Raw genomic sequence first — 25,832 nt, 5'->3', positions numbered from 1 at the left:
TTTAGATTAATATAAAATTTATAATCAAACTCTAAATATATGTAATATAAGATTGAAATGTTATTTGAAAAAAAAGGAGAGAAATGAATTTGTCAAGTTGAATTTGGAATTAATGACGGATGATATTTTTAGTTTATTTTTAAAATTTAATTATAGTTAACTGTATTTTAACGATTAATTTTAGTTATCTTCGTTAAAATCATGTAACTAAATCATTACTAATTTTTTTATGATTTAGTTGATAAAAACACGTGCATGTTACAAAAAATTATTAATTGCAAAATAATTTTGATTAAAATAACTAAATTAATCATCAAAAATATAATTAGAATAATTATAATATAATTGATTCAACAAAATTTATAAAACAGAACAAAAAATGTCGGCTAAAACAGTTTGACTTGCGATCGAACTATATAATTTCATTAAATATATATTAATTAAAACCCGGAATTGGTCCAACCAAATATCACCACGTGGTGAGGTTCCATGTGGTTGAGATGCACAGCCTCTTCGCTTGATTGAATATCTTTGAAGATAGAGAGAGATCTTCAACATATGCATGCATGCTAATAAATACTCGCAACTGTAGGGCTGGGATCGGGTAGGGACTCGTCCCGTAACCCTCTAACCCGATCCTCGTCCCGATAAGAATTGGGAATAGAAAAAGATTCCCGATCTTGTACCCGACAAATATCGGGACCCGAATATTCGGGATCCCGAATGTTCGGGATCGGGTCGGGAAAGGAGACAAAATCCCGATAAATATTTTTTATTTATGTCCTGAAAAAAAAGCTCTCAAATCGTATTTAGCTTCTGATTCAGGTACTAAATATCAAGAAAACACTTCTTTTTCATTGAGATTTTTTTGTTCATCTACATGTTCATTAATTCATAGGGAGCAAGAAAAGTGATCAGGCGAAGAAGAAGAACAGAGTGAAATTCGCGGAAGATATGAAAGATTCAAGCAAGAAAATCAACGGTTAGTCGTACAGAAATGAACAGACAAAATTCGGAGAAATTCGAAAGAGTTGCGGTAATGAAATTCAGAAAATTCCTGCAAATCATGTAGTTTTGTACAGTGAGATTCTCAAGGATCGTGTGCACAGAATGCAGTATTCTCACTGAATTTTCATTATTTTGACACATTCTGTTCATTTTTTATTTTCATCATTTCATTTTATTATTATTGTTGTTAGATATGAGAAATTAAATTTGAAGAATGTTTTAAATATTTGCACTTTTAAATATGACCTAGAGTTTGATCTGATTTATATTTATAAAAAATATATATTTTAAGTATAAAATTTAATATTTTTTTAATCAAATCAAATTAATAAGATTCATTTATGTTTTATTTTTTTGACAGATAAAATCAAATGTAGCTTGACATTGTAAAATATACCTAATATAAATATAAATTATTAAAATGTTTTAGTATTATGATTGTATTTGAAGTAAATTACTAAAATATACCTAAGCGAAACAATATTTTTCATATATCTTAAAAAACAAATGATGGTGCACAAATATACATTCTATACTATTCTTGATTTTTTTTTAAATTTATTTTCGTTTTCCATTTGTTCTCTAACTATGAATATTACTAACTAATTTAAGAATATATACATATAAGTTAATAAAATCTTAAATACATATAAAATAACCCAAATAAGTATAAATATTATGTATAGATTATATTTTAAAAAATATATTTTAAAATTAGTATTTTAGTCTCTTTTTCAAATAAAATTAAATATTTAAATTTATTAATATATTCGGGTCGAGTCGGGAATCCCGTCGGGTATATCTTATATTCCCGATCCCTTTCCCTATTCTGAGCGGGTCGGGAAAAATCCCGACTATTCGGGTTGGGAAAATTTCGGGTCGGGCCCGGGTCGGAAGTCAGGAAAGGTCAGGAATTTTCTGATTTTTGCTAGCCCTACGCAACTGCATGTGCCTCGTTTTTAAGATACATAAATTTCTGGCTTTTTTTTTTTGAAAAACTTATTACAACGTACTGGACATTAGAATTTGGTATCAATAACAGTTAATTATATAAATAAAAAACTATAGCACACATATAATAAATGATAAAAGTTTTGGAAAAGAATTATATAAATAAAAAACTATAGCACACATATAATAAATGATAAAAGTTTTGGAAAAGAAATACATCAAAGAGATCAAAACAATTTCACTTAAAACTAAATAAAAATTTATGTGAGATGATGTCACATATTTTTATCCAGGAGATGAATCTTTTATTTTGATAACACATGAAAAAATATTGGCAAAAACTTATGTGAAACGGTCTCACGGGTCGTATTTTGTGAGACAGATCTCTTATCTGGGTCATTTATGAAAAATTATTACTTTTTATTGTTAATATCAGTAGGATTGACTCGTCTAACAGATAAAGATTTGTGAGCGTCTCACAAAAAACCTACTCAAAAGTATTATATATTATGCAAAAAATATTACTTATTTTTGTAAATACAAAAACTCATGTGAGACTGCCTCGTGGGTCAATTTTGTGAGAAAATATCCTGTTTGAATCATTAATGCAAAAGTATTATTTTTTATGCAAAAAAATAATATTTTTATTGTAAATATGAGCAAAATTGACATATCTCACAAAAAAATTCCGTGAAACCGTATTACAAAAGACTTATTATATTGTAAATATCGACATAATTAACGCGTTTCACGGATAAAGATCCGTGATAGCTACTCATGCAACTAATATATATATTATAATTTATAAACTTATTTAGATGACATTTCAACTAAAATTAAATACCGTAAATTTTTATAAGTATAGTTATTATAACAAGTTTCGCACCAAATAATCGGAAAAGTTGCATCAAAACCCGCTACCAAAATTGAAAAGAACAAAACACGTTACATGTAAAATCAATTGCATTTAAAATTCTATTTTTAAAAAATTAAATATAAAACCCTGGCAAATAAGTAAATATGCTGGACATGAGGTGTAAAAACCTATTAATTTTATATTGGCGCGGAGGAACACTGCCACGTCCCCTCTCATCATACAAATCCAGATTTTCACAGGAAGCGGAGGAACACCGCCCTATACCGCGTCCCTGTACATAAGAACGCTGGAAAAGTGTTTCTTTTATAGGTTATCCCCCCAGACATGTCCATTCCATATGTGAGTATCTCCACTCCCGTGTATTCGAACCGGAACTCGAACACCTTCACCGTGAGCCGATAAGTAATATATTCCATTCGAGGGACATCCTTAGTATCGAACCCCTCGTCTGGATGTTCATTGTACTCTGTCTTGATTACATATTATTGTCTTCAGAGCGAGGCATTTTTGTCGAACTTCAAGCTTAAGCACACTTAAACGGTGTTTAAGCAGACTTTTTAGAACACTGCTATCGATATACCCTCACTGAAACAAGGTGTTGCTTCAGAATAATCAGAATAAATCACGTAAAAACAGGCGCACAGAGTAGTTACACATACAGAATACACGACTCACCTGACCATGGAGCGAACAAAGGTTTCGTATAACTATAATCGATCCCGTGGGAATCATATTACTGACTTTATTTAAATAAGTAGGAAAAAGAAAAACTAATTTCGGGCAAGGGATTAATTAACCTTTGGCGACGAATCTATCTAAAAAACCAAAACATTCAGGTTCTTACTCAGTATCTTGATGGTCAATTTTGATTCCAAAATCATTGAACCCGTCAACCGAATCTAAACATTTTTGTAGAAATCCATATCGAATTTATATATTCAAGCACTTACGTACGTGGAAGGAAAGACACGAGATAGCTTTCTTACAACTATTTTATCAAAATACAAATCGAACCAATCCGTATTACATTAATCAGCAAATTCAATTGGTGCCAGCACTTAAATCCAACTGAATGTTCCACTCGACCTTCGTTGGTATACAAATATGGTAGAGGTGCTAGCTGTACTCGATATTTCTGAAGGCCAAGAAAGAAGAAGACGATAAAAAAATATTATGCAAATAATTTTCTTAGTGTACATGAGGCTTATCTGAGAAAAAATATCATATATACGTCAAGAATTAGCGAGAATGAAGTAACAAATTAGAATAACCTGCGAGCATGATCATCTATATCAATGGTGATCTTCCCAACCAACACTGCGTTTCCATTGGCATAGCATCCGTAACTCCTACGAATACTTGTTAGCTGGCGACTTAATATAATTTTCAAACCACTTTAGGAACTATATTTGAGCAAACAAAATTTCATTCCAAGTATCCGGAACACCTGGTAAGCACCAATGCAAACAATCCTGTACCCCAGGTGTTGCTTTGATGCTGTAACGTGAAATATGACCCTCGTCTCTAAGCTGAGACAACGCTGTGATGTCCAAAAGTCTAACACTGGTTCCGTTCACTGCTCCTGAACTGAGAGGATCACCTGATTCATCTTGCAAAACTTCCTTGCCACTCGATAGAGGGGTAGTATTGTCGCAGGTACCTCCAGTGTTCCAGTCTCCGTTGAAAAAATGTCTTGGCGACATAGATCGGAAAAATGCTTTGAGGCCTGGGAATTTTGGGAGCTGGGTATTTACCCATTTGACAATACTGTGGACCGTAAAATCTTTTGCGCCCACAATATTTGCAATCTTCCTATCCGTGTTGGGAACGCCACCAACATACATGATCCATCTATTGGCCTTGAGTTTTCCTCTGTTCCAATGGTGTCCGGTGTTGAGGACAAGAACATCAAATCTGTGGAGATATTGGCGTAAAAATGCAGGAGGTCGATCCAGGTGCATCGCAAAATCGGTGGTCGGGTTTGAGAAGTTAATAGGCTCTATGTCACAAAGACTGGCCGACCAGTAGTAAAGAATGGTGGTGTTGGTACTAGGAAACCGATAAGCCCATCCATCAGGCCTTGCAGAACCAAGAGCTTTAACAAGACCATACTCATGCCCCACATCTGCAACATCGGATGTTTCTTTGCCGCCTGTCACCATGCACATGAGAGACTGGAACTGTTGTCTACCCAATGAATCACCGACAAATGCTAGAGTTTTGTCATGCATTCTGCAAGAAGAATGACATTTTAGAACTTTTTCTGTTTTTGAGTAAATATAGCAGTTAGAATTTCATGTCATCATTCCTAAGACATGCAGCATTTTTTTGTAAAATAAGAAGTATCTCTGATTTAGATGAAATGGGCAAATCTAAAAATGGAGAAAAATTGTGCACACTTCATAGCAAACTAGAATGATCATATTCAGGGAGCGTAAATCAAGGAGCAGAAACACTACATCACAATTGCATTTGTCGCAATTAACAAAGATAACAGTTGACCTTTTTGACACCATTCTCACAACTTTGTTAATGATATTATTCCAGAGAATCATGCGAAGAGAACAATAACCATCCAATTTCTTGCATTTTTATGTTTCGACAAGCACTGAACTTTGTTAGTCGTACCTCTTTAGGAACTTGGAAGCCGTGAATTTTACCATATCGCAGTCCTTGGGTTGCCATCGTAATTTTTCATAGTCAAAGTCTTTTCGCTGCGTGAGACGACAAGACCACATGGGCGACAACCATTGATGACAATCGTAACCCGAATATAGAGGACGACTATCGTCGAAGATCCATTTACCTTTGGCATAATTACAGCCTGTAAAACTAAGCATGGTTAGCATAATCATAAAATATGTTTCAGATTATGTTAAAGATACCACCCATACATGATAAAAATGAGAAAAGGACAATTTAATAAATAAGAGACCGAAATCATAAGTCAAATTTTTTGAATACTAGAATCCCTTCGATGTTATTTGTTTGCTTATCCACATGGATAGAGGGAGCTCATTCAGAATCTAAATGTTCTAATGCTATGATCAGTAAACCATGTTCTATACATGTGCTACATTTTCATGCAATCAATTTGGTACATCTATTGACAAACCCTTAATTTCTAGTAACTTAAGTCATATTAAAAGAACGAGGCGCAAGCCTTAAACAACATAATTCTTTTTGTATGATCAAAAGTTTGCAATCCTCCCATCAGTAATCATAATAAACTACAACTTATGGAGGAAACCAAACACGTTAGCTTGGATAGCAATCATAGGACCAAATGCTTTTATAGCTCTACCAAAAATTATAGAGAGTGATAATGGTAACTCAAATTTTTTAAACTCTATAGCAGTCCATGCATAACGTTTTTTATTGTTTTAACAGCCGTCATAACTATAACCCACAAAACTTGTCATCTGGCCTTTATAATCTATTATGGTTATCATACATTTAGTTTTCAAATGAAGGAACTTGGTATAGAACCTTTCTTTGTATGTACTTTCTTATCAGCTGCTGCTGGAATGTTTCCGGTTTGCGCGCTCTTGACAAATGGCTCTTCAATTGCAGAGTTCACTGGTGCCGCCAAATGACTCTCGCCTTCTCTCGATTTATTTTTTCCAACTGAATGTTCTTCTGCTCCAGTTCTTTGGAATAAATTTTTTGCCATTGTTTGGACTGAGAAAAAATGAATTCATTTAACAAATTTTCAAAAAACTTGAAGACCCGACTGCAATAACTGAATGCTGATTACAGAAAGAATGATTGGATTGAATGTGAAGAAACCTTGAAGGGTGGCCTAAACTATGGAGATACCGTATAAAAATCATATGAACTGGAAAAAGCAATCTGCTGTATGAGGACAACTAGAAAAAGACTTCCATATTTATGTAAAAGGATACCATATGACCAAAAAGGTACTTGAATATAAAGTAAACACAGGAACAACAAGGCTTTTAAAGACATATGGAACCAATAATCTCAAATGATTTGCAATGATAACATAGGTCACTGTTATTATAAAAACAAACGGATACAAAATTACCAACCTATGTTTGCAGAAATAGTAATTTCACTATTTCCTCTCTTAACAGTAGACTCTCTTGTACCATTAGAACCTACTGATTCATATCCGTTCCCCTCCTTTTCCTCAGAACTATTTTTTCCAGCTAAAATTTCCATCATATCTGCTTCATCTGTAACAGTCAGATGAAATTCTTCGTCAGTAAGAAGTTTTGATATCAGGTGTAATACAAGCACGGTCAAATGAATGCCTGGCGAACTGCAAGAATTTATTCTGCAGGGAAGTATTTAGAAGCAACTAGTAAGGAAAATTCTTCATCTGGACAGTTATGCAAATCAACTGATATTCTTATAGATTGAATATAATCACAGGAAGGCAGTCCTTGACACAGCAACCATTTACTTTTTTTACAAAAACACATTATTTTTACGTCAAGTCAAAAAATAGAACATCTAACATTCCTATTCATTCCCTTAAATAAATATTTTTAATTCATTTGCCGATGATTGTGCCAAAGTACACCAGCTATCACAGACATGGATCACAATCAGCTCTTATGCGGGAAAAGCAGATTAGACTTGAAGTTAGTTCAAGATCAGACATTTGAAAGAAAAAAATTATTCTTTTCTTTATCATATTAATTGAAATGACATAGGAATACGATGGCATGGACATTACCTTCATAAAACAATTCACTCCAGACCAAAGCTCGGATTAAGTTCACAGTTAATCAGCAATTATAAAATCGGAAAAGTCCATATTCTACATAGGTTGATCATGGTCGTGAAATCAGATGGAGATCATGAATAAAGACACACCTCGATTAAGCTCCAAGACATGACTTCGAGTTGGGACGAAAGAGGTCAGAAATGTCGTCTTCTTCCATGTCAACCCAAGCATCATTGCGCACACCAAACCAAGGAGGATAAAAGAGACTTGTTGAACTTTAAGTCCATATATGCCTCGCTTCATCCTGGACAGTTCCAAGTGAAACAGATTCAAGTTCACCTCAACATGAAAACACTTGAACATCTACTTCTAGATCGGATGTACAAAATATTCCACGATCATTAGTCCACAATACTGATTTTTGAAGTTCCATAAACAGCATCCCGGCCCTAAAGGTTGATAATACACACCTTCTTATATTTAGTATATAAATTCATTGGTATTGGAATCAGCCTACCATTACAACTTGAAGACAGTCCGATTTGTTTTTTCTTCATAGTTTTCTCGTCATGTTACACGAATGTCAATCACAAAATAATGGAGCATCGTTCTAATCACACACGAAGTGCTCAATATTGCTGAAATAACCGCCCGCTACCCTTCCTTTCCCAAACAAAAATAAAATGATATCACCGTCATTCACTCCGCCAAATTCAACAGTACATACAGACAGCATAGGGATTGGAATCCCCACGGCTCTCAGATCGTACATCGGCTAAAGCATAATCAACAAATTAATCTATTTCTTTTCAAAAACAATACGAAAAAGCTTACATTTCAAGCTACTAAGACAATAAAAATAAGTACAGCGAGAAAAAAAAAAAAAAAAAAAAAGAGAAACGAAACATAACTACAACGCAAGAAACAATCGGAATTCCGAACAAAGAAATTAAATTTAAAACAACATACAATTTGCTAAACCTGGATCAAACAAAACAGAAGCAAATCAAGCAACCTGATCAAACAGTAACAAAAAATGGATTACTTAAACAAAACGGCGAAGAATAACAGATTTTTACCTGAAATCAGAGACCCCGGTAGAAATGGAACTCTCGGAAAATGCTAAGATTTAATATAAAATTTCGTTAAAAAACAACTCTCCTAAAATAAATGTGTGTGAGCAAGGGAGGAGGAGGGATGGAAGCGCCACCGCGGAACCAACAGCTGTAGTAGGGTGGCCGTTGGGCGGAGGTGACGGAGTAGAGAATGATATGGGTAAAGAAAAAGGCGATATTAAAATATAACAAAGGAGGCCACGTGTCGAGTATTTGAAATATTAATATTATATTATATGTTTTTTTTTGGGACAAATATAGGAACAGGAGATCCAAGTTCATCCTATTTTAGTTTTTAGTTTATTTTATTTATAATTATATAATTACTGAATTCTATTTTGACAATGATATATCCATGTACCTGGATTGGCTGCTGAGGTATTATTTGTTGTATTATTATATATTGCAAATAATTTATTTAATAGATAATAATTAAATTTTATAATTTATTACACAAAATTTTTGTGAAACAGTTTTATAAAGATATAAATCCGTTACTCTATTAACTATTTGATATAGATGAAAAAGTTTTTTTTTTTTTTTTTTATCTTTTTACATCGATAATATTACAATTATTTTTTGTTTTGTACAAAAAATTCTAAGATATTTCGTTTTCACATTATTTAATATCTAAATATCCCTTGGTTTCATATGTGATGTTGCTTAATACTAAAAAAAATAGAGAGTGATTACTTGATCAAATTTCATTATTAATATTTTGATTTGTAAATTTTTTTTACTTTAAATGCGAATCATAAAGAATACTATTTAGTACACAAAATTTTTTAAAGACTATCGCACGAATTAATTTTGTGCAACGGAGATAGATAATCAGATCTAATATAAGAGACCTATCATATTTAATATTATTTATTTTTACGGATGTGCTTCCTAAGGTTCTAATAAGCGTTGTCCCGAAGCGTGGATGTCGAGCTCCAAGCTTTTCAAGTTTAAGGGAGATTAACACAAATTTAAGTGTGAAAAAACGTTTTTTTATCTTTAATGTAATTGTAATTATCTCAAACCAATAAATAGATAAAATAATATATAAATATGATAAATTGAAATCTAATGCATTAATTCTCATATTTATAAAAGCTTAAAAATCTCAAAATTATAATATTTATTTGTTTTTGCAACTAGACCACATTAAAAAATGCTAAATATTTGTCAAATCATTATCAGACATGTTTAATCATAATTAAAACTAAAAAATAACATCTAAATTATAAAACTAAGTTTTTTTTCGTTTTTTTTCCAAATGAGACGTTTTTGTCGAACTTCAAGCTTAAATTTAGAATACTCGTGCTTCCACGATTCCTTCCATAGTACGGTCATATTCCAATACGATATCGTAAATAGAAATTTATAAAATATGATGTCGGTACTGAATCAATCAACTTTCATAATAATATAAATTTAATAATGTGCTGTAAAATTAATGGAGGTGCGTTTTACAAAATGAGAGTACATGATTGAAAAGACGACTTGTTGTTGGCAGTTAGTTGAGTGGTGGAAATTAAATCTTTCACCACGGGATTGTGTATTTATGTTCGACAACTTTCCACTAGAGATATCACATGCCAGCATTGATGGTGTGAATTAGACTGTCAAACGAATTAGTCTGTTTGTAAGTTTTTTAAGATAATATTAGACTTGTATTTCAAATTATTATATTTAAGTTGGATTTGAACATGTTCGATATTCGAACTCGAGTTCAAATTATTTTATTTGATAGTTCGCATACCGCTCAGAAATTGTATTAATATAATATAATTAAATATTAAATAAATATATTTGAGTAGCTAATGAATATGTTATAATACAATTTGTATTAAAATAAAAAAAACCTACTATATTCTTATTTTTAGGAAACATCATCGTGTGTGATTGGATTGCTCAACTCGACAGTCCATAGATTTTCCGAATTAATGATGGGCAGAGTTCGTTGACCCCATTTTTTTTCTTTCTTTCTTTGTTTTTAAATTTTTAATTTCATTTTTACCGTACTAACGAACCGAATCATTGGATCTGTTTTACCACAATGGCCACGTGATTTCGAACTCGTGTGGCGGGAATTTGGTTAAAATTATAAATAAGAGTGGTCTTATGGGAGATCGTCTCACAGATCATAATATGCGAGACGGGTCAATCCTACTCATATTCACAATAAAATGTAATACTCTTAGCATAAAAAGTAATATTTTTTTCATGAGTGATCCAAATAAGAATTTCGTCTCACAAATACAACCCGTGATATCGTCCAACACAAGTTTGACTATTATTATCGTCCATATAAAAAGTACTATTATTATTGTTATAATAGTTTTTTTTGAAGGTATAATAATAGTTTTCACACAGTAATTACATATAAGTGCATAACTAGTAATATATTTTTTGAAGGGGGATTTGTCCAAGGGAACTGCTGTATGTTGTTTGTGACCTTATAAAAAGACGTGTTCTTTTTGTCAATATTGAGAATTGAGACAGCTTGCGAATGGGCTGTTTCTAGAAAGGACACCTGTTACGAATAAAATAAGATTTATAATTTATATTTTCATATTATCTGATTTTTTTTACAAAATATATGCTAATATATCTAAAATTTACTTTAAAAAATTTAAATTATTCTTCACCTACCTCTCTTAAGTTTTTTCATATTAACTAAAAAAAAATCAACTATTTTTAAATATTAAATATGCATTCTTGTGAATTAACAAACAACTAGAAAATTTTAACATCACACACGCTTCCTTTATGTTTGTATTTATTACATTTAACGTCGACAAATGTGAGGTAAATAAATATAAGATACTTACAAATTCGACATGTGTGTTTGCAATCGATAGGTTAATTATTCATGAGTGAGAGTAGTATTGAGATGAAGGACTTTCTGGAAGGTTCTCGTATATCAGATTATTGACGTTGTGCCGCATGATCTGATAGGCTAAATGGATCATAAAATATTGTCGTCAAAGCTTAGTGGGTAGTACTTTCTATGCTGGGATTAGGTTCGGTGGTAGAGAAATTATAAAACTGATTTTTAAGGGATATAAGACATCACAAGTATACATAGACATGCAACTTCTCAAACTCATCGGCCAAACAGTCAGACTCATTAGCACTCAATTAGGTACATTTCCACTACCGCAAATTTAAATAAATAAAGTTTCGCTTGGCTAACAACGATAACTTTTCACCTAGTAAGTACTAAGTATCTTAACAATTAAAATCAGAGCGCATTAATGAGTTTAAGTCTCTTAATAAATATATTTCTATACATGTTAAGTAAAAAATATTGAGTTAAGCGTACATGAGTAAGTAATACTAGGAGAAGTGACTTTTGAGAAGTTTTCGTGAGTCAAACTAATGATATTGTTTTGCTTGATCCATTGAGTAGGTGAACAGTAAAAGAGTGTCGTCAAATCTTAACGAGTGATATTGTCTTTACACGGACATGTCTGATGATAGGATAGAGAAAGACCGATCTCTAATGGATACGAGACAGCTCCATCATATAGACACATACATCTAATAACTCATAGACTTGGCAGCTCGACCTATCAACACTAAAGTATATGAATTCAATGCTTTCACGAGTATAAAGAAATAAAATTGTTCCTTGACTACAACTACATATTTTTATCTAGTGATAAATGTTTGATCCTAATAATATTTGTTAAACTTATTGAGTTTATCTGTTATTTTCATAAACCTTAATAAATAGATAAATATAACATTTAAATATAATTCGTTTTTTACAATAGATAAATGCAATTATCCTAAACAAAATACAACAAATCAAAGTTTAAAAATAATCGAGAGATTAAATCAATAATACTTTGGAAATAATTCAAATAATATAACTTATCACCGGCCATTTTACATGCTTCTCTTGTTATATGATTATGTGTTGGAAGAGTTGAACAAAAAACGGGCACTCTCTCTTTACAAAAGCAGAGAATGTGTGTATTTTTTTATATAAGAATTCAAGTTCAACTGCCGTCATATTAACCACGCGCACATCTCCTTGGAACTGCGATCCACTCCAAATACTGCAATGCAAGCAATTGAAAAGTTTAAACATCAAAAATCTTGGTAACTTTAGGCCAAGATCCAACCAGCTTCCCATTAAAAAAGTAATCTTTGGCTATAATCCCCGTAGAACAACCAAACAAAGCGGCAAGCACATATATTATCCACTCTACTTTTATAATCTACAAGCAACTTCTTCCTGTAGATTCCCAGAACACACATCAGGTCGCATAATGCAATATTTCCAAATTACAGAACGTTGATACACTCTCAGACCCGGACCCACGAGAACGAAACCGGGCTCTTCACTTGATGCTGAGCGTTACTCCAAGTAATCGACCCAAACCCATTCCCTGAAGACCCATTCGTGCCCTTCTTCAAAACGAATGTTGCAGTGAAACGTCTTTTGTCCCCCACGGTCTTGAAAAGAAGGCTCGACGGTTTAACAATCACCGCCACGTTTGCGGGAGTTTCAACAGAAACCTTGTAGACAGACCCAGCTGCTCCAACATTGGTCAGTTCCCGAGAGTATCGCACGACCCTGAACTTACCAAACAACACTGAGAAAGACGGATAGTTAAGCTGGCCAGGGTCATGAAATCTCCTGTCACAAGTGACATTAGGACGTTTAGAGATGGTTTCAATCATCCCAAGTGTGTAATTCAGAGAGCAGAGAAAGGTGATGTAATCTTGAGGGGTGGCATCATATACGAGTCCAGGGTAGAGGGCTCTCTGAGGGTCGACATGGCCGGAACCATGAGCAAATGGTGTGGAGAGTGAGTAGTCCGCTGCATCGCAAAGAGGGGAGTTGGTGGTGTCAAGTACGTAGGCAGTGGTCATCAAGGCGGATTTGATGGCACTCGGGCTCCAGTTTGGATGCGCTGCCTTTAGCAGGGCATGCTAGGCCAGAGATGTGCGGGCAGGACATGGACGTGCCTGCAAATTTTAACCTGATATTAACCCACAAGAAATTTGATAAATAAATTACCACCCTTAAGCGCGATGATTTAGTTCGATCGAGCTTATAAACCACTATAGTTACAATTTTCCAACAATTGGGCCAACTATTTTCTGGGAAAAAAACTCGTGAAAAACAGTTTTAGCAAAACTCATCTTTTGAATATATTCGCCACAAGATTCTAGCGGCTAAAAACCTTATTACGTATAGTAGGTAGAACAAAAGTCAACAAGGAAGAATAATACGATCGCAAATGCATCGATTTTCAACGTACGAGTAACGTCCATCGCGCGACTTTTCAAGGGCAATGAATCTTTTTCAAAGGTATTAAAGCTCTCAAACTCTTAGAAAGTAGACAGCAAAGCATGCATATTATACTAAAAGATCCATTTAATGCTCGGATTCAAAAATTATTTGATCTTTTAATTTTTTCATCAAATAAACAATTTAAAAACACCATGTAATAAAAAATCATCATAAATAATCGTACTCACGTACCCAATCTTTTGATATATTTTATATATTATTATTATATATAAAAGCTTGACAGGGACAAGACTTTCCAATAATTACCAACAATTCGGAAGATAGCCGTTAAAGGGCACTTACCAGATATGATGTTGAACCGACTCTTTCTAGTGTCTACCTCAAGTCCGGTGGGCCCGACTGCTTCAGACCAAGCTGCCAAGATATTCACACCCGGCCCGATAATATCCGGCTTTAATATCTGCGGCGTGATCGTGTTGGGCCCTCTCGAACTGAACGCCGCCACCACCGGAGACGGTTTCACGTTCACCACCGTCCCACCGAAGCCCAGAAGCGCCCTCGGTTTCTTCTGGGTTTTCACGTACTGTCTTATCTTATCACCCACTTTCCTCCCGACTGCTACCGTCGGCAATAAGTAGCTGTCTGCTACGAGCTCCTCCCCGCTCTCCGCCGTGTTCGCCAGTATCATTCCAACCCCACCAGCATCCCTCACCACCGCACCTTTCTCCACCCTCGCGTTGATCCCTCTGTCACACAGCACCACTTTCCCACGAACTATTGTTGGATCTAGGGATCCTGCTAAGCACAAATTGTTGGAACTGTTCTTGCCTTTATTGTACACTAGTTCCACCTCCTCCTTACCCATGCCTTTTCCACTGTACAATGATACACCAGTGTACTTCTTCCCGTTTCCTAATGCGGCAAAAGCCGGAAAATCCCGGTCTATCGAGCCGGCACCAACAGTCATAATCCATGGCGCAACATTCGTCAGTGACGATTTAGCAGGCCCACTATTTCCTGCTGAACATGACACGAAAATCCCCTTCTCCATCGCAGAGAAAGCTCCTATCGCGATTGTATCGCGCGCGTACGTCTCAGATCCACCGCCAAGGGATAAAGATAAGACGTCGACTCCGTCGCGTATTGCACGGTCCATTCCGGCCAGTATGTCGGAACCAAGACAACCTGTTTTCCAGCAAACTTTGTAGGTCGCCAATCTGGCGTGGGTGGCCATACCTCGGGCTTTTCCCCTCGCGTACCCAAAGAGACTGGCGTTCGCCACTTCAGACCCAGCGGCAGTGCTTGCCGTGTGAGTTCCATGGCCATCGAAATCGCGCGGGGATTGCAAATCCTTCATCTTCAAACTCGACACCATTTGAGTATAACCTTTGGAGAAAAACCTCGCACCAATAAGTTTCTTATTGCAGTGGATTTTGGGATTGAAATCATGCGCGGATTCACATTCGCCGCGCCATCTGGATGGCACATCCGGCATATCGACGTCGTTGAAGGACTTTGATTCAGGCCAGACCCCTGTATCCAAAACCCCGACGACAACATCTTGTAACGCCCGATTGAGTTCCTGCAGACCGTGGCCTGTCCACGGGCTAAGCTGAGCATCCAGCCCGAGAAACTCTGGAGTACGAGTGGTATGGAGGGAGTAAATTCTGTCCTCATAGACTCCGAGAACAGAATCCAATCTTCGGAGGGACTCTACCTCTTCCATATCCATCACGGCGGCGAAGCCATGATAAGCGGCGTCATAGGTATACAGAAGAGACTCTGGGGAAAAGGAACTCAAATGGTCGGCGTACCATTCACTGTGGGTCGAATAAGAAACGGGTTTTTGGTGGTGCTTAACACGAACAATGTAGGTTTTCTTGGCTAGTACCGAAACCAAAAAGGCCTGGAAAATAAAAAAGGTGGCACAAAAGCAGATCCCATGGGAGAAAATCCCGGAGTTTAATCCCATGGTTGCAGAAATGAAGGGAAAATGAACACGAAAAAAGGTGCGCTGTAAAAAGGAAAATATGTGTGTGATAGAGAAGACGGTGGCTTGTTTTGGGTTTATAAAGGGCAAAATGCTAACTATAAGGCTTCAATTCTATTTTTATTACGAGAATACCACTGTCAATTGCTTAGGCGTGGCGGTTTCTTTTCTTAGTGGACCTGTTTACGTCTCTTAATTTACGGTTTTTCTTTTATTTATTTATTTATAATTTTTTTAAAAAAATACATTTTTAATCAATTACTTTTATTTTCTTCAAATTGTATGATCTTATAATATAATATAATATACTTAACCAGAAGGCACGCACTTCTAAGCATCCATCTGCGTCAGATCATGCTTGGGTTTAAATGTCGTGTGGACTATATTTGTAATCTGTAATAAAAAAATTAAAATATGATGCACATACGAATTAATTTAATATAAATGCATAATTTGACTACTCTGTATGTTTTGTCAAATAAATTATCAAAAACCGATCTAATCGATTCAATGTTTTTTAAATAAAATTTATATATTTTTTTTCTAATACAAACATTTAAAATATATTAAATATATATCATATTAATATTTTATATAATATAACAGTGTTTCGATCTGACCGTCCCGTTGAACCACTATTTTAAGATACGTCGGTACGATCACATGTGTATCAAAACATTGCATGTCGTTATGATAAATTTGTGTTCGGAATCCAGACCTTATAACGAAAATAAATTTATTTAGTTTTTAAAAAGCAGATAGCGTTTTAACACTCATTTATTAAAGGGCATCAATTTATTAAAGCGTGGACACTCTATGATCCATTTAAAATACATTGAACTAACTGCGATTATCGAAAAGGTTCAATGCACGAGTTCCTCCACTCTGTGAATGCACGTAATCAGTTCGGGAAAATGAAGAGTACTCCTTTTGCCCATTAATCAATAATAATAATATTACGGGAAAATGAAGAGTACTCCTTTCCTTTTGCCCATGAATCAATAATAATAATAGTAATAATAATAATAATAATAATAAATATAGGGGATAATATCATTTTCACACTTGCACGAGATAAATAAATTAATCCGTAATTATTACTATCTATTATATAATTTATGTTACTATTTTTAGTGTATGTATATATATATATAAGGCAAAAACTTGTGTGAGACGGTCTCACGGGTTATATTTGTGAGACGGATCTCTTATTTAGGGTCATACATGAAAAAGTATTAATTTTTATGCTAAAAGTGTTACTTTTTATTGTGAATATGGATAGGGTTGACCCGTCTCACAGATTAGTATCCGTGAGACTGGTCTCACATGAGTCCTACTCTATATATAATATATATATACATACTATTTTATCTATATTATTTTATTAAGTTTGAGACATTCAGAGTAACTAATTTTGGTGTTATATTCTGTTTTAATAATTATATAAATTAATAAATTGTTAAAATTTAATTTAAGTTATATGTTGTTCAGCGGATAGAGTCATTGTTTACTGTGGTTAAGGTTATGACTTATGAGTTCAATTCTTACTGATAACATTTTTTTATTCTTTTATTTTTTAATTTATATATCAAAAATTACAGTATAGTGTCTTACTATTCCTTATAATTATATTTGATCTTCAATTAAATATAAATTAAATGAATTATAAAAAATATTATATAAGCACGTAAGACATGCGTAGATGCACTAGTATATAATAAAGTAAGAGGGTGATATAATAAATATTTTTAGTATATTATGGGAACTTCCAAAATTAACCCTAACTCCATGAAGAAAAAAATAGATTGAAAATGTGGAACATTGTAATTCTACTTATTATCATGTAAATTTCATCATAAATTAACGTTGGTGAATTTTAATATCTGAAAGTAACTTCCACCACCATGTTCTTTTTAATTGATTGGTTGGTTTCTTTTCTATATTACAATCGAAATCTACTTTTTTTCTCCACTCAAATTTTCATCTTCCAAATTGATTTCCCCAAATTAAAAAAATTACATATTATATATTAATGACTAAAATTTGTAACACATCAGTCCTACTAAAAAAGGAAAAAGTACTGCATGTGCAAATGACTAAAATTTTGACTTTAACGGTTCGTTTGTTGAAATTTATGGTCCAGCCCACACCTTTGTGATGCATGTGATAAATTTATGCATCAGACCTAATAAATAGGTTTTGAAATCCTTCCCTAAATGTAGCAAATGATTTGGCCAACCCAAGTCAATTAAATAAAACGGGCCTCGCCTTAGTTTGAATTGCATTTCAATTAGGTTTATACACAAAAAATAATGGAAGCCCATGCTTGGAATATCAAATCATCCAGCATCGATGACGTTGCATGTGAATTTAGGTTGTGTTTGTAATAAAAGATTTAGATTTGAGTCATTATTTGAAAGATGAATCAAAATAATTTTTTTAAGGATTAATTTGAAGTTCGTCATAATTACTTAATAAATAATTATTTAAAGCTTGAAATTCATTGCAAATACAAATCAAAGATTTTTTTTTTAATTTTAAATTTGAAATCTTTAACTTGAGATCCTTCAATTAAAAAACAATTGTAAAAAATATTTAAATGCCTACTTAAATCATAATTTTTAATTTAAAAAAAAAAAAACACGTTTTTGATCCCCTTATCTTGATTTTGACAAGAGGTTTGGAAAAAGAACAAAACTTATCTATGCTGATTCCCGTGTCCCCAAGTTGACTCCAACTGGTAAAGCATTGAAGATTCCGTAATTTGTGCAGAACACTATCAAATCCACCCATTACTTCATCCGTCGTGAGTGAAAGATGGTACCCGATTTCACGGTGGAATCTCCTTTTTAGTATAATGCCACACGATCTTGTCATGAGCAGTACTGTTTGCATTTCCAACGGATGTCCACCTCCCAAAGTGCTCGTTTGATAATATCCCAGTCCCATTCTCCCGAAGCTGTCGTTAAATCCCAAACCCGCTTAGATTCCTGGTTTTGTCGAGGCACTGTAATGGGATTTGAAACGCTTTGGTGTCGACAGCTTCGGATCTTTGAAAACATAGACATCCCTCCCTGAATAACAGACCCTTCCAACTTATTCCAGACCTGTTCTCTTTAACCCTCAGTTATTTTTTTTTTTTTGTTTGCTCCGCCCTTCGAATGCGGGAAGTCGCAAGTATGCCTCATCGTATAGGATTCATTTTGCAAAAGAGCACGCAGCTTTTTGGACACTTTTCTCGTATCTTCTCCTATAAAAAAGTGTTCAGGCCTTCATTCGCAACACTAGACCAAAACATGGCAGCCCCCTTCAAATGGTTTTTGCAAAATTAACGTTGATGCCGCAGTAGTTGCCTGACCTCGTTGGATTTCTTCGCTGTGGGAATGGTGGGGTAAGATTCCGTTGGCCAGGTGCTTTTTGTTTCAGCTCGGATATTTCCAGGCAGGTAATTGTATGCTGTCATGAATAGAGCTACAGTCCCCACCCACATATCAACTGGATCGATGAATTACATGCAATTACCGTCATTCAGGCTATACAGACCTACTGCTGAGGATATGATCAGAATGCTCCAACCAACCTGGGATCAAAATTCAATATTGCCCAAGACCCGCTAATCAAGTCAAACATACTCGACTCATAAATGTGTGCTCTTTGGAGGAATCTAGTTTATCTTGACACAATTCTATTATTTTTGACAAAAGATGTACATGAAGACATGTTATTTTCATAGTGGAATTGCCTTTACATTCTTTATAAAAAAACAAAATACGAGATGATTGGGATTTGGGATTCCCTCCAAAAGAAAGAAGAAGAATAGGAACCGTTCACGTCACAAACTAGGAAATTGGGACCATTTTTTATTTTTTAAAAGATACTGGTAATGTAAGACAAATCGTTGGAACTATATTATAAAATATTATCAACTTTTAATTTTATACCAAACAATACTATGAAAAATATTATTTTTTATATTCAAATATTATTTTTCACTGCCATGTATCATTTTTTGAGTTATGTTATGAAATATATGGCTCGTAAAATTTTTTTATGTCGAAAATATTATTTTTCCACGCAAAAATATCATCTTTTTATGAAAGATATTGTGTAATATTCCGATTTGAGTGAAAATATTAAGTTTCATGTAGAAAAAATCGTGTATGAATTATGATTTTAGTAAAAAAAATATTATTATTTTTTAAATAAAAATTATAACTTATATATTTTAAAATTTAAAATGGATTATTATTTTGATTACAAAGGGAGGGGTTTGTACCGGTTGTTTTATAATAGAATCGGAAAGGACTGGCCGTATTTTGCCAAGTCTTTTTGGTACATGATGTGCCATAAGCCACCAACTGTTTTCGGATCATTTTGATTTCTTACAGTAGGATTTGCAAATTATTCGAGGAAGAGAAATTTTTTGTGGAAGGAAAGAGCTGCTGAAGTTATATATTTGGGCGAAAAAATCAAAAATAAAAAAACTTACTAACGAAAATTCAAAATATATGAGAGTGTAAGATTAGCCATTTCAGCGATGGAAGTCGAGGGACGGTTGAGACTGAACACTAAAGCCACTGAAACTCAAACTCGATTACACCCGCCGGCCGCCACCACAGGAAAATAACCTTCAATTTCTGAAATCCGCCGCCGAGTGGCCGCAATGTCTTAGCTGATGGCGGCGCCATGAGCTTTGGAGAGGAACAATTGTGGCCCCGATCGAAATGCCGGGATTTGCTAACCGCGACATGACATTGTTTTCTCGCCGGAGTTTTCCATTACTTGGTTTTGCTGGAGGTTGGAGTGGCTCGGGGGGATCTTCCTTCACGCCTTGGATGAGAAGAAAACAGCGGCGAGTCCTTCGGGAGGCGGAGTGGAGTGAGTGTGAAGGAGAGCCTGCCTTGGGAAAAATGGATGCTTTGGATGAAGGTCTCCCGGTGAAGTACGTAGCATTCCCCCTCCCTTCAGTGTACTAAAGTCAGTCAATTTTTTGAATAGTTGATGATTCTGGAAGCAGTTATTACTAAAATCGATCTTGCATTTTGGATTGAGTAAAAATTTTTGTCCAGGGTTCGGGGTTTTAGGTGTTCTGGTATATTTCAAGAAACACGCGTATGAATTGATGAATATATCTCACACACACTCCTCTTCGTGAAGATGACTGTCATTGATGACCTAAATCGATCCGTTTGGAGATTTAACCGTAAACTTGAAAAGCACTAATGCTATAAAACTCAGTGTTGTTCTGAGCTGACTTAGGTGCACAAATGAGGTTCTGTGGGATTGTTTTACTATGGATGGTTTTGTTAATTCGGAATCTATTTATTATTTTGTGCCATTGTACTTTGGGATTTCAGTGAGAAGCATAGAAATCTGTCATCGTCTTCCATCTATCTGCCTGGCTGCTTTCTAATGTTTTGATGCCTGCCGGATTATGCTGTCTATGCTGTTCTTAAGATTTCTATTTAACAATTCATTTGATAATGCAAGCTACGTAGAGCCTGTTTTTATGAACCCACTAGGATATGAATAACTGTCAAAAATTTCATTACTTTTTTCTTGATGTGTCTACATTAGACATCCCTTAGCTCCATCTCTCTCAGCTTCTGATATGTGAATTATGGATCAATGAAAGCGCCAATAATATCTTTCTTTTGTATCTGTTTTACTTTATGAATCCTGAATATGATGCTTGTTCATGAAGCTCGAGATAATATACTATTTTTTTTGCTCGTCCTCGCATGCTTCTGCTTATTGTGGTAACTATTTGGTATTTAAGCCTAAAACGTGTTAGGCGGTTTTACAATGCGATCACTAGATTTTTATCAATTTACTGAGTCCAAAGTTCTCAAGGCAAGTCATTTATTTGCTTGTGAGAAATTTAGGATTTTTTTTCTTAAGTTATTACTGGCCTTGCCTTTGTCTATTTACATGTGCTACAGAGACTGAAACATGTCTCTCTCTCTTCCGCACTGTGAGAAAAGTTGCTGCTGTCTGGCTGAGTTTGCCTATAGTCGAGCCTCTATATGTTCTTGTAAATCCATGCATGATGGTCTAATATTCTGAATTTTTTATTTTATAATTTTATCTCTTCTTAAATATTTGGATTTTTTAAAATTTTAATTGAAATTTCTTTGGTGTCTTTGTCAGCTGGTTTCATCATCTTTTACAGCCGATAAAGTATGCTCGTTGCAACCAGAATCATCAACTTTCAGGAATACCAATGGCTGTAGGAGCTCTACTAATGATCAGAAAAGGCTCTAACAACAATGAATTGTCAGTTGAAGGCTCTTTATGGTATGGTATATGATCTAGCTTCAGACAAAATTTAGGTTATACTATCGATAGACTAGTCGTTTGTTTGTCAATATTGCGTTGATCATTGTCCAGATTTGTAAATTTTTGAAGTTCATGCAGCTTGCTCTGACGTGACCTCCTAGAAATGTGGCCGCGATTAAGTAGTGATTGTTCCCAAACTCAAAATTTGTTGTTAGTCAATAGTTAAAAATGAACATATCATGTCATTATGCGCAACAGTGGATGGTTTGGGTCGCAATTGTCTGACGTATGAATTGTACGGAATAGCAAGAGATAACTTTGTTGCACAAAGTTGTCGTTCATGAGTTAAGCCAAAATCTGCCGTCATCCATTAAGCTAAACAGCCAAAATTATGAACGATTCCGTTATGTTGATTTCGAACTGCATAACGACAAACTTTTTAATATGATGCTACCAGTTATCTCATATTAAAAGTTAATATCACCGTGTCGTTACTCTGTCGAGTATCTAAAGTTCCATTTAGCTAAACAGCCAAAATTATGAACGATTCCGTTGTTGATTTCGAACTGCATAGCGACAAACTTGAGATACTCGACAGAGTGAAGACACGGTGATATTAATTTTTAATATGAGATAACTGGTAGCAATAAATGTACAAGGTTCATCCCCACTGGCTGGCATAAGGTATCTACAAGAAAGATTTGTTTTTTATTTTTGTTTAATATACGACTCCCATAAAGTAACTATGATATACTACCTTGAGAAAGCCAAATCTCGTGGTCTTCTTTGTTCGGTCCTGTCGCAGGTCATCTATTTAATCGACAGGTTGGCGGAGCTACAGATTTATCTTAATTTGATGCAGGGATGATAATATCATTAAGCTGTTATCTTCTTGTATGATTACTCTAATTCTGTGGACTACTGATGTTTTTCCAACAGTCAGCATTTGAAAAAGCATGAATGGGGCCCCTGCAAATATTTATGGGCAACAACACGCATGCAAGTATTTAGAAAACCTTAATCCATAAAAATATTATGGTGCTTGGATCTTTTTTTCTTAAGGTTATTATTATTATTATTATATTGGTTCTTATGGTGAGTAGAGTAAAAAGACTGTAAGTTTTAAGGCGATAATATGTTTATTGTTAAGCTCTGCCAGAGTATAAGGTTAAATTTTCATTGCTTTACCTAAGTTTGCTAAAATTACAAAAAGCAGAAAGTGTGAAACAAACTATACTTTTTAGGTTTCATAATTGATATGAAGAAAGACATTGAACTGGGTAAGGTTGGATAGAGAAGTGTAGAACTTTTGGACCCGTTATAATAATTCAGGTCTTGTAAATTTGTAATCCCTTGAAAATTGTGGATTTGGTGAATAATTGAGTTCTTTGATTTCTTCACCTTTCTTCATGTGCAACAAGTGTAATGCTTTCGCTGAGGCTTCTGACTGAAACAAAAGAATCGTGATACATCCAGTGCTTATTGTCATAATCTCAACAATCACATTAATTCACCTACTAAAGATTATTTCTCTTTGAAATTTTCCTACTCAGCACAGTTAATGCTTGTTTTTTTGTGAACAACAGATAAAAACAACTTAATGCCTTCATCTACCATCGATGGATGTGATTATATTTATAAAGCGAGTTGGGTCATAGAGTTCCTTAAGAAAAAAGGTTCTCTTCAAGAATTTTTTACAGTAAGTCGCCTTAGGTTCTTCTCCTAGCAAAGAAGCCTGCTAGACGTCTTAGTCTAGAGTTTGATGTAATTGTAATTTTGAATCAGCTGCATGGCTTTTCCTGAAGAAAAAAGAAGTGGGATTTATTTCCCATGAGCTCCATGAGTATCTTCTAACTGACTTTGAGCATCTGTTTCTCTGATTTTTCTGATTTTAAGAAGATGACTCAAATAACGTGCATTCTTCTTCATTTTATTTTACTCATTTGCATGGATTCTCATTTTAACCCTTTCTCATTTTAATTTTCATTTCCTCCTCTGGAACACACATTCTCGATTTTGCTTTTCTTGATTTTCTGGGTGGCTGGTGGTTACTGCTAGTTACTATCTTATCTCAAGTCCTGTTTCTCTTTTGTCATTTTGTTATATCTAAGTTTTACTTGGAATTCAGGTTTGATGTTCATGCTTAACAGGTTTGGCATCTCCTGGCTGTGGATAGTCTCATGGATGGTTCATTTCCCTCTGTTACGCTAGAGGAATCCAAGATTTTTCAGAAGATTGATAGACAACTGTTCACCATTCTTGTGCGAGATCTTTGGCGAAACCCCTTAGATTGCCTGCAGATCATGGGACTGTGGCTTTGGTTCGAACGGACAGGCTTTAGCAATGTCATAAGTAAGATCTTGTCGCAACCTCTGTTTCTTATCAACGAACTAGCTGATGAGGCCATGGCATGCCTCAACTGCATGGATGATGCCCAGTTCCCGCTCCAATTTGAAGCAACTGAAATTCCGCTCACTCAGAGCATCGTGCAAAAGGATCTCACTCTCAATTATTTCCACCTCCGTCGACTTACTGCATACCATGAAATTCAAACCCTGATTAAGCAAGTATACATTCCTGTACTATCCGACATTATGGAGAAAGCCTGTTATGGTGGTTTTGGTGAAAGCTTGAACGATAGCCAGATGAGCATGCAAGGCCATGCTGCATTAGGTTTGAACCCGATGATGGCACAGTCATCTTATGACGACCCTTTCATGCAAAGCTTCTCTAACATAAACATTCAAGTAGACACCCGTCCTTCCCAAAACAACGTGGTTCAGGCAAACGAGCCGGCACTATACGTGAGGACCATGTTTGCTACATTCTCTAAAGGCTACCCCGTCTCTGAAAGTGAAATAAGGCAATTCTTCTCAAGGATCTATGGGAACTGCATAGAGTCGATCCACATGCAAGAGGTTAAGGTCAATGAACAAGCTCTCTATGCAAGAGTCGTATTCCACAGGCCAGCTTTTATAGACAGCATTCTCAGTGGGATGACCAAAGCAAAATTTTCCATCAATGGTAAGCATATCTGGATGCGTAAATTTGTTCCCAACAACGGTAGGCCAGAGCCATGAGGATAACCCAACCCTTTGACGTACCCCCCATCGATGTTTCTCAATTGTTGTCTTTGTTTCGTGCCTCGCTATGTTTATGTTCCAGTCTTTTTTTTCTTGTGTCTACCGTTTAATGTTTTAGGATCCAAGTTGTGTCGCAGTCTTTGTTTCTGTAATGGTGATGGGGGCGGTGCGTTTCATTATGAATAAAACTTTAGTGTAACAATGGATGTTATCCGTTATTCGATTACTCGAGTCCGATGGAGCAGTCAATTGCAAGTGAAAGCGACTCCTACATACACGAGTAACCGTTGTTTGGAATTCGAATATCTACAAAAAGAATGAAGTAGTGACGCAATTCTTGTTGCTTGATTAATGCAAAAGCTCGAGCGATGAGTGGATAAACCAGTCAACCATGTCTTGAAATTATCGCCCACCTAACAGAATAAAATTAATAATTTTTATATTTAAATGAATAATCAAATTTAATAAAACTCCATTTTTTTTACCATTTTATAACCACGTCATTCTATTTGAAAGACTTTTAGCTACACGAATCGGAAAAGGTTTCAAATTTTTTACGTCACAGCCAACCTC

The 25,832-nt window shown here is 34.8% G+C and overlaps 2 protein-coding genes and 1 pseudogene across 7 annotated transcripts; 1 reads left to right on the top strand and 2 right to left on the bottom strand.

The window, feature by feature from the left end:
• Nucleotides 1-4,041: 4,041 nt before the first annotated feature.
• Nucleotides 4,042-8,799, bottom strand: LOC140825478 (protein trichome birefringence-like 14). 3 transcript variants are annotated; one of them, XM_073187283.1, is made up of 7 exons: nt 8,602-8,799; nt 7,682-7,901; nt 6,889-7,035; nt 6,326-6,517; nt 5,465-5,660; nt 4,232-5,068; nt 4,042-4,123 (listed from the first exon to the last, which is right to left on the bottom strand). In XM_073187283.1, the coding sequence occupies exons 2-6, from the start codon at nt 7,893-7,895 to the stop codon at nt 4,240-4,242; spliced, it is 1,578 nt and encodes a 525-aa protein (XP_073043384.1). In that variant the 5' UTR covers nt 7,896-7,901; nt 8,602-8,799; the 3' UTR covers nt 4,042-4,123; nt 4,232-4,239. The 3 variants fall into 3 exon arrangements, with proteins under 3 accessions (XP_073043384.1, XP_073043383.1, XP_073043385.1); XM_073187282.1 differs by having other exon boundaries at nt 4,042-5,068; XM_073187284.1 differs by having other exon boundaries at nt 4,042-5,068; nt 7,682-7,836; nt 8,612-8,799.
• Nucleotides 8,800-12,473: 3,674 nt separating this feature from the next.
• LOC140825477 (subtilisin-like protease SBT1.8) lies at nt 12,474-15,963 on the bottom strand (annotated as a pseudogene).
• Nucleotides 15,964-20,348: 4,385 nt separating this feature from the next.
• Nucleotides 20,349-25,519, top strand: LOC140825476 (uncharacterized). 4 transcript variants are annotated; one of them, XM_073187281.1, is made up of 4 exons: nt 20,349-20,834; nt 22,070-22,194; nt 23,763-23,875; nt 24,327-25,519. In XM_073187281.1, the coding sequence occupies exons 2-4, from the start codon at nt 22,167-22,169 to the stop codon at nt 25,254-25,256; spliced, it is 1,071 nt and encodes a 356-aa protein (XP_073043382.1). In that variant the 5' UTR covers nt 20,349-20,834; nt 22,070-22,166; the 3' UTR covers nt 25,257-25,519. The 4 variants fall into 4 exon arrangements, with proteins under 4 accessions (XP_073043382.1, XP_073043380.1, XP_073043381.1 ...); XM_073187279.1 differs by having other exon boundaries at nt 22,048-22,194; XM_073187280.1 differs by having other exon boundaries at nt 20,349-20,839.
• The last annotated feature ends 313 nt before the right edge of the window (nt 25,520-25,832 follow it).

Source organism: Primulina eburnea, chromosome 3, assembly GCF_022965805.1.
Source record: "Primulina eburnea isolate SZY01 chromosome 3, ASM2296580v1, whole genome shotgun sequence".
NCBI classification, from domain to species: Eukaryota; Viridiplantae; Streptophyta; class Magnoliopsida; order Lamiales; family Gesneriaceae; genus Primulina; species Primulina eburnea.
Note: the sequence above shows the minus strand (reverse complement) of the source record. Positions and strands in the feature narration are given on the sequence as shown.